This window comes from Anopheles ziemanni, chromosome 3 (genome assembly GCF_943734765.1).
Source record: "Anopheles ziemanni chromosome 3, idAnoZiCoDA_A2_x.2, whole genome shotgun sequence".
Classification (NCBI taxonomy): Eukaryota; Metazoa; Arthropoda; class Insecta; order Diptera; family Culicidae; genus Anopheles; species Anopheles ziemanni.
The window spans coordinates 52070657-52080799 of NC_080706.1; the positions used below are offsets into that span (position 1 = coordinate 52070657).

Genomic DNA, 10143 nt, shown 5'->3' on the forward strand with positions numbered 1-10143 from the left:
TCGATTTCCCGGCCTGGCACACACACACATACACACGCATTTTGCGTTCATTCCGTACGGAGCAAGCCGAACGTGCACCATAAAAATAAATTGGATACCGATAAACATTTGACGTTTGCTTCCGATAACCAGCGTTGCTTCCGATGGCCCAATACCGCAGGCGCGGGTCGAGCGGAATCGGGCGATTTCCCGCACCGATTTCCCGATGCCTATTGTCCACTCTCGCAGTATGGCCACTGTAGTGGTTCTTCCCTTTGCGCCACCAAGAACGATAGTGGAAGCACGTACTTATCCACCGGAACTCGGGATAAGAGCCATCGGCTTTTCCGTGGGCCTTTTAATGTGCAATATGTTAGCCTGTGTTGTGCTTTTCCGTGCAGGTTTAAGTGAGCCAACACTTCCGAGTGCTGCCCGAGCGAACACTCTAAGCCAGCATAATTATTTTCACTCATATCGGTGCCATTTGTTGGCTCGCCTAACAAGGACGCTTCGAACGGAGTCCTTTCATTCTCGTATCTAACAAATACGTGCGGTCGACAAAACATCAAACCTTCGGTAAAATATTCACTTCCTCGTCGTTCCCGGTTGGTGACCTACTTCTAACTTCGTATCCATCTAATCATAAATATCCTGGTTCATAAAATGTGAGTATGCCATGTGCCATGAACCAACGTTGAATTCCAAAAAAAGGTGTAAGTGTTTTCGGATTGTTATGTTTGGAAAAACAACAAAAAATATTAGTAAAACAGTGTAAAGATACATGCGTAAATTAAAAGTGTATTTATGCATGTATCTTTACCATTTTATGTATCAGTTGTCACAATAAAATTTATGTGAAACAAGATATCTAATACTTCTTAATTTGTGTTTTTTCTCTTTCTAATATTTTCCTGCGTTTTGTTTAAAATCAGTAACAATTTCAAGAAAAACTTCTTACAGTTTGAAATTAGTAAAGTTTGTATTATAAACTATCATTTCGAATTTGTGACATAGTTTAACTTGTTTGTTTAATAGTTTCACAAATTACCTCGCGGATGAAGTGCTTTTTGTATTCCATTTTCTTTGCTTTTCAGTTGATCGTGATTTACAATATTATGGATATTTACAATAAAGTCGTAAATCGAACGTCGTCCTGTTTTGGGTATCTCTTTTGTTTTCATGTAATTGGTTTTCCCCAAAAGTCAATTTTCGCCGTTTGTTGCCCGTTTGGCGTCAAAGCGTCTCCATCGATAGCAAGCCTCAGCGAAGCCGGTCGCTGGTAAGAGATTGAATTATGCAAACGACCACTTTAGATACAATTTATGGATCGTTTTTGAGTTTTTTGGTTTCTTCCTCGCAATCACTCTGACGAAGCTGAAACCGGCATGCGGATATCCATATAAATTTAATTATAATTTATCGTAAACATTTTCCGCCCGCCTTGAGCGATCGGCGATCCTATTACCATTGCTGATGATTGATTAGACGAAGCGTGTTTCAAAACGAAAAATAAAGATGCACATGCATATAAACTTAAAAATATTAGCCAGCGTAAAATTTTTGGATGAAAATCTTATTGCCGTCCGGCTTGAAACGATTTTTGAGTTGTCCTTAAAAATCATTCCAATTCCTTTCCTTCTTTACAGTAGGTATGTACACATAACAGATATGCACAGTAGGCATGTCACAGTTCTTAATGCAATTGATTAAGCTAGTGCCTTTAGGGTATGCGCCAATTATTCCAAAACACATTAGAAACTCGCGATCGCATCAAGTTTCTCTCGTTTTGCCTACTTGCAAACAAGCAGTATGCTAAACTTTCCAATATGGAAGAATCTACCAAACACTTTGAAGCGTTTGCGAGATATTTTCCCCGGAAGACAGGAAGGAGAGGAAAAGTTTTAATGGGTTTACTTTTGATTCCTTAGCTTTTTGCTTGCCAGAAATAATCATGATTCACTTGAATATGGAAATAACTTTCCCTGGTTTCTCGCGAGGTGCAAGTGTACTTGCCTTTCAAACCAGCGGAATTAGGTAAATCATATTTCACAGAGATTTAGATAATTAACCAGCTTGAAACTGCGGCTTCTCGGTATATTTTGCATTCATTAAAACACATTAATATCAATGTTTGAAAAAGATAATGAATGCGTAAAACAAGCTTTTGATTTTATTTCAAGCCAAACTGATTTTTCCTCGCACTTAGTTTAGAAAACATGCATTTTAAAACTCCACGTAACTAAATGTATGATAAGTAAGGCACTTTCAGTAACTAATAATATTAAATTCAGCTTAAAACGACGAGTATAAATATAACTTTTCTTCGTTCTAATATATTATAAAGAAATAGAACGGTTTGGTAATCTTACAAGAGAAAGACAAACAAAATCTGAGAGTAATTCTCATAACTCGGAGATTTGCCTGCTATTGCACCTAGCACGCGTACGGTGGGCAATCAATCATGAAGGGCATTTTCTATGCTAATCAATCGCCTTCGCTGGCATCGAGCCAATGCGTGTGGCGCATGCATAATTTATCGGAGATCTCGCACCGTTTCTCGTTTCCGATAAACACCGCACGCTACGAAAATTACACAAAAGAAAGCTATCCTATCGACTCGATCAGATCACGCCCGACGCCAACAGTAATGGGGCGCTGACAAGCGCAATATAGTGTCACACCATGCACTCAATCGTCAAGATCATGGAAATTGTGAACAATTTGCATCGTTGGGATTTCCTACTGATTGAAACCAGACGCCAATGGTATCGTGCCTGCCTTGCTTTCCTTCATCGAGAAACTCCCGGGACCATGGAGCCTTTGACGAACAATGGTGAAAGGCACGGCATTGAGCTGCATCGCTCAATCTCTCGTACCATCGCCGACACGAAGGAAATAATTTATGAATTTTGATTCCACCAGCCACAAGGAACTCAATCTCCACTGCAGGAAACCCAGCCGAAGCAGGGAAGCACGACGGGAATGGCGTTTTTGAATGCCTTCCAAGCTGATACCACCGAGCGCCTAAGATGGAAGCCGTGAACGACAAACCAAGTGAACACAACGGCTGACGCAGGGAGCGTTTAATAAATTTGCAAAATTTGAATTTTTATTATTAAAAATTATGATGCTGATTACAGCTGACACGAGGTCTTTGTTGTTCCCGATGGCGATGGCGGTGGAACGATGATTCATTTTCTTGCTCAGCACCGCCTCCAACAACCTGGATGCGATGGGTGAAAGCCTGTATTTCGGTTGCGGCGTTCTGGGCGGGGCGCGAAAGAACCGCTACCGATAAATCATGCCGGAAAACTTTCGCCTCCACAGGGCCAAACATTTGCAGCTCATTTGTAGCCGGTGTGATTGTTTTTGGGGAAAGTTTGCCCAAGTGGCAGTCAAATTTTCTATTAGCGATCCGAGAGCATTGGGTGAAATTTGTCAGCAAGTGCTTCGGGCAACCCGTTGTTTATCGCGCGCTAAGATACTCAACCACGACCCGGATGCATCCTCGTCACTCGCGGTGACACGTGGCAGTTCATCACGCTAGAGGCCGTGCAAGAAACCACGCTCGGTTCGGAGCGAAAATGCCGAATAGTAGTGAGCTTCTCGAGCATCCGGTACCACCGAGATACGCAATAAATTACTGCCAACCCCGACCCGGGCAGCATCATGTTTGTACGAGCGTTGCGGTTTGTGCGACCCCATGGTTGTGTCTTAATTATGCTGACATTTATGTTCCTTCCTGTCGACAGCGTCATAAAAGCGTGCGCGCGGGAACTCTTCACTTCTGTCCGCCGGGAGAGAAGAAAAGATTTCTCTCCCAAGGTGCCCCTCCGGGAGACACACTGCAAGTGAGCTAAGGACGAGGGAACGCGGGTTGGCCGGCCCACAGTTTCGTTACCCGAGTAATAAAATGGACGAACGAACGAGGCTCATCAACATCCATTGCTGCTACCGGGTGGTGCTGGGTGGACCCGGGTTCAGTCAAAACGGATCTATTGGCGTCCAGGGCACGGCGTCACATACTCCGACCTCAAGTCATCTCAAGTACGGACGCTCGACAAATGCGCCACGGGCGACCAGGCGCCTCCATTGTGAACATACCACACCATCAAAGGGCTGGCCGGTGGGCGCACCGGTGTGGGTGTTACAGCCGCACCGTGTACTATTATGTGTTTGTTTATGTAAGATTTGCCTGCTCCAATACGGGGCGTGGGAGAACTTTTGTTTCGTACGTCGGTGTATGTGTGTGGGTGTGTGTGTGTGTGTGTGGGCGGGGGAGGGGACTCTGGACATGTAATAAAAAATAAAAACTTCCACCGCGAGATGAAACAATCCGTAGCACGCGCTGCCGTAAACGGTTCGGGCGTGCACCACAAAAGCCGTAAAGTAGTGCCCGGATAGAGCGAGAGGATATTTATGGGCGACCGCTGGACCAGCGTGCCGGAATGGGAGCTCTCGAGTCGGCGAGGCGAAATATCGCATAAATTTTTAATAGAATTTATGGTCATATTTAGCCCCACTTGATAACGGCACTTTCACTTTTCCCGCTTGCCGGTTTGAACAGGCGGGCAAACAAAGTACCTTCAGAAATGTCCTCACACACACACACGCGCGCGAGCCTGGGCGCTCGTGTTAAGCGACGCCCAACCCGACGTCTGGAACAATCGACAAGATTTCTACATGCGCATTTGGTTGTAGCAATGGTGTAAAAAGCACACTTTACCTGCTTTTCACGGCTCGTTAATCCAAGTGGCCCTTGCTTGCGTCGAAAGTGAGAGGTCTTCCGTCCCGCAGCAAACCACCCGGAACACTTTTGAGCCCCGTACCGGCTGTAATGTTGTGCCGCGGTCGAGGTAATCGATTTTACCATGCCGTTGTAATCGTATGTTATTTTGCTTACCAGCTCCGATGCCAAGGAGAAAGGTTGGTTTTCGGGACCAACGGCGTGTTGTGTCGTTTTGGCGGGTGTTTTAAGGATCTCTTTAAATTTTTATTGACTGCATCCTGACGACATCCGTTAAGCCGCCGGGCGTTGTTGGGAAACAGTTGCGCTGTGAGCATCCACTTTATCTCACGAACAGCATCACGCCAACGCCCAGACAGTAGGCAGCTGCCGATGCAAGTGTGTTAAGACCCTCATAAAATATCCTCTAAGCTGTCCGGGTGTCCTCCGGCTTGCAATAATGGGCGTTGGCAGCAAAAGCTCATGAATAAATATTCAATATCGTTTTTCTATCGTCTGCAATCGTTGTGCTTCTTGTCGTGGGGCAATGTTGCATTCGAAGTAGAGTTCATCCGGGTGCGTTGCCATCAGCCTCTCTGCAGTTCGTTCGGTAGGCTTTAGGTGGGTTTGGGTCCGTGTAAGGATATGCATTTTTCATTGTAAACTGTACGCGCTGACAAAGGAAACGATGCACGTCCAACAACGTTTGCCGTCGCGAATCACGTGCCAGTAATGGATACCGTCATTCTGAGCGGGGGCGAACAATAGGAATGGAGTGCATCCGAATGCCGGCACCATCCAATGCAACCATCGAACGGGATCGCCAGTCCACGTATGCACGTTCCCGACTGCCAGGGATCGAAATAAAAGATACACAGTCTCCTCCGTCGGCCAGCACAAGACCGGAATCACATTCGCCGACAACTGCGATACACGTAACGTGGCGAATCTGATTTGCCGTTTTTCATCCAACAGCGTTTTTTTTTTCGCTCCGGAGGTTCCCGGGTCGTTGCAGGAAGTTCCAGTGCAGGCAACGAACTCGATGGCAACGGCGACGAATCACAACGACTCACCGAAACGGTATCGGTTACTGCCGACGCGTTGCCATTGACGTTAAAAGAAACTAACGCTATAAGCCGTCGCACTGGGAACACGAGTCTGGAAGTGGGCCGTGCAGACGGTGCCCGAGTTCCGGTCGCACGATTCGCACACCATCATTTATGTCAATTTACTAATGCTCAATACCTGGTGATTTTGAGGAACTGCTTTTGAACATTCACCTCACGATCTGTCGCAATGCAATAGATCACTGCGCTTCAGGAGCTTACAATTGAACGAAGGAGACCATTTGTTCCCACCATTGCTGTATAGAGGAAACGTATCGCAAGAAGAGTGTGTTGTTTGCTTTGTTTGATGATTGGGAAACTGGTCGTTGAACAGATAAACTAATTTTATGAAAAGGGAAGTTTACTTATAAAAACGAGAAATTGTACGTTCAACAAGCAGAATATCATAAAATCCAGAAAACGTGAAATTGGATTTACTAGAAAAAAATTCTTTATCTTGCAGGGAGTTTATGAGGTTAACAAAAATATAGTATGATTTTATGCAGATCCGTTGGCTGAACAAAAACTGATTGGAAAATGTGGCAATGCCGAATGCCGATTTCGCAATGTGAAAAAAGCAAAAATATCCTTTAAACCAAACTTGGTCAGAAAAAAAGCGTTGGTGTTAGGTTAACATCGTTTTACGATCAATTCTGAAATTTAGGGAATTTGCGAGTAGATGCTGTTCTATAAATAATGCGTTGATCGCTTCGACCGAAAATCTGTCGAAATAATTGGTTCGCTTTGAATTATTAAGCACGACAGAAAGAGTTACGAATTCATAAGCTACCTTCCATGCAGCGCTCATTCCGTCAATCGTGGAACAGTGGATCCGTACGGACGCGCTCTAATCGATTTGGCAGACTAGTCGGTTGGGACAAAGCTTGTAGCCCACCTGTGCCGTGTGTTACGAGCCATCCGATGGTCTTCTGCGTCAGCTGGTGAATGGTTTTACTCGGATGATGAACATGTAGGAAAAAATAAAACGGTGGCGTTGATATGTGCTCCACTGATCTAGGCACACTGGGGAATTTCGCAGTAGAGTTCGATGCACAACTGATGCCAGAACCATACTTCTGCTGCAACTTTCAGGCATCAAATGCTTTCCATTTGAAGCGGAACATGGCTCAAAGGGTGTGGTCCAAACCATCCGGTAAAGGACAGGTAGTTTCTGTAACGTATGAGATTGGGTCTAAATGCAACGAATGGTTGCGTGTAGTTTTCTGCATCAGTGCACAATTCTATGAAATCGTTCACTCTTGACGCGGTTTTATAGTTTATTCGTTCCAGCGAACTTAAGACGGTTGATTATTAAAAAGTAAAAACTTAAATTGTGAATGAAAATGTTTCAGCCATGTTCAATCAACATCTAAATTCTATGCTATTTTATTACTCAAAAATTACCATCATCTAAAACACACTCTCTTATAAACAGTCGTAAGATACGTTTTGAAGAGCGTAAAAATCAATGAATCTGTTGCACACAACCTGACTCTTTGTATATGGTTAGAGGATACAGGCAACCCTACTCGATCGGTGCTTATCGCCTGATGGTTTCCTTGATCCAATCGATGTAAGATGAGACCCTAGTATAGATACCTGGCCAGTCATCCAGTGAACACTGGTACGAAATGACTCCCTCCTGAATCCAGTAGAGTTCACGCACCATAAGTGGCCCACCGGAGTCACCGCTGCACGATTCCAGACCAAATTGACCGCCGACACAAAGTTGCTGCGCAGTCAAATTTGATTTTGTCAACTTCTTCTCACATTCCGCTCGGGGGTATATACGCATCATTGCCTTCTGTTTGATGACACTGTGTCCTGTATAGAGAAAAATAGTGAGGCATAAGGTAACGAAATTGACAGGGACAGCTTATCTTCAGGAGTACATACTGTGGCGTCTAGTATGCCCGAATCCGACAACCGCGATCTTCGAGTTCGGCGTTGTTGGGATGAAGTTGCTCGTCGGTAAACATATCGGCTGTACATAGTTGTTGATTTGGGCGTCTTTGTCGAGCCGAATTAACGCGATGTCATTATGCTGGTACTTGCCGTTTTTATCGTACTCAGGGTGCACTATCTGTTCTTCGATGCCAAAGTTTTGTGGAGGATCCGCACAATCTTCCTCCAGTGAATCCGATCCGAAACAGTCTCTCTCGGTGGCGGTATTATGCTCTCCGAGCCGCACAGAAACCCTGGGAAATAAGAAGAGCCTAAGCAAATTTGACGGGTCGGAGCTAATTCGAACGAAGCACGATTTCGCATACAATGTTTCACCATCGTCGATTTTTTTGTTCGCAAGGCAGTGAGCCGCCGTGAGAACATAACGAGAGTTTATCAGCGAACCACCGCATTTGAACGCCAGTGTGCCTTTCTTCGATCGGTACTGTAACAGCGCGTACCAGGGAAATTCATCGAGCGCCGTAGCATTCCCTGCGAGGATCACGTCGGTGAGCGTATCCAGGCCACACTCCCATTCCTTCGGATCTGGCAAGCTACCGCGTTCGGAGGTGAGGTTTCTGTCCGAAGTCGTCACCCCGTCCGGGCAGCAGATTGTCACTGCGTTCGTTTTGCACTTGAGTTGCTGCAGGAATTCGATCTCATCTTGCGTCAACACCCGGTCGGATTCTAAATATTCATTGTATATGCTAGCACACTGTTTCAACGGTTGACAAATACCATCTCGATGGTCGGGCGTTCGACAACTATCTTGACTGTTCACGGCTTGTTCGGGTCCGAGTAAAAAAAGCAGCAAAACAAACACTGGGCCAACGATCCGAAACGCACCCTTCATGATGATCACGACGATTAGAAGAACCAAGATCAACTGAACTGCCAAAACAAAGCGGCGACCTGTAGAAGGCGTTCAAGTTTATAAAAAAAACTGGTTACCGTCTATTTGTGTAAGTGGAAGCTGCGAATAGCATGGTAATCGGGTTGGTTGTTGATATGATAACGGGTTTGGTTTGTTTTTTAACGGCGCACACATATACATATCAATGGGGTTAAATTTGTGTATTCGGAATACAACTGATAACAAAAAAACGTTGAAAACGAAGTGCACATAAAAATCCCGTAACAAATTGAACAATAAATGTAATTCGGGAAATTAGACATCAATATGCAGATGAGTAAAAACGGTTTTTTCAGTTATGTAAATCCCAATGACTCTTAGCATTTATTCGTGGCACTCGGCCAACTGAATGGCCGAATGAACTGGATGAACAAACAAACAAACCCAAATATTATTGCACGATGTCATTCTTCAGTTATTTAGTATTTAAACTTTCAAAGTGAATGTAACCCAGGGATTTGGGGAAATCTGTCAATAAATGAATGAATTCTGGTTGTAAAACATAGAGTATGGCATATTCATAATTTGTAACTAATGAAAAGTTGAAAGTTTACTTACAACATATAAAAATCTAATAGAATTTGAAAAATGGAAGTTTAGAACAAGAAGTATGTAAATTGGCGCCTTCGTGTGGGATTTTTTTGAAACTACTGGATGTCACATCAAACACGTGTAATGATATTTCCAATTGAATTAAACCAAGCATACCATGGTCTGGAATTACTACGTTAAGCGCTCCGTAAGTCCCGTGAAACTGACAGAGTCATTTTTTTTTATTTTTAGGAAATCAGAATATTCGGAACGACCGTAAATTTCGTTTCTTAAAAGAATATCAACGGTTCGCGATGTAGAAACTTTTTGAATAGAAAGTGTCTTGGAAATGAACAAAATAAGCATACAGCCTTAATCCTAAGAATACAGCCCTAAATACCAGGTTGGGACTTTTTATAACGTCCAAAACCAACACCATTCACCCTCACAGAATCCCAGATATGGACCCGATGATTCTGTTCGTAAACGGTCAATCTCTAGCAAGGATGCGTTGAAGCGCTCATTGCAAGAAGAATGGGGCAGAATACAACCCAACGTCACGGCAAATTTGGTCTATTCCATGCCACGTAGAGTAAAAAGTGCAATTGAATCAAAGGGATACCCTACAGAATATTAAATCTTGCCACTTTATTCTGGTTGTCTCAAAAATAGAACAATAATACGAAATAGATGAAAAACTTTTAACGTTTATAGTAAATGAATTTTATCTATGTAATATGTTGCCATTTTCACCTGCGCTTTGTAAGTTTTACTAGCAAATTTGAATGATACATAAGAATCGACCAACCTTCTACCAAACATGACCGTTTAAATTTATTTCTTGAGCCTCTTTCTTAAACGCTCCAAATCATGGGTTTCCTAAGAAATTTTAGTTCAGACGAATATTTTTTAAACTCACTGTATACTCGTTGATGGTTAGTTAT

The 10143-nt window shown here is 43.7% G+C and overlaps 1 protein-coding gene across 1 annotated transcript; it reads right to left on the reverse strand.

The window, feature by feature from the left end:
* Window positions 1-7351: 7351 nt before the first annotated feature.
* Window positions 7352-8608, reverse strand: LOC131284964 (CLIP domain-containing serine protease B10-like). Its single transcript, XM_058313822.1, has 3 exons — window positions 8082-8608; window positions 7708-8009; window positions 7352-7635 (listed from the first exon to the last, which is right to left on the reverse strand). Exons 1-3 carry the CDS (start codon window positions 8606-8608, stop codon window positions 7352-7354), a joined length of 1113 nt encoding a protein of 370 aa, XP_058169805.1.
* Window positions 8609-10143: the final 1535 nt, after the last annotated feature.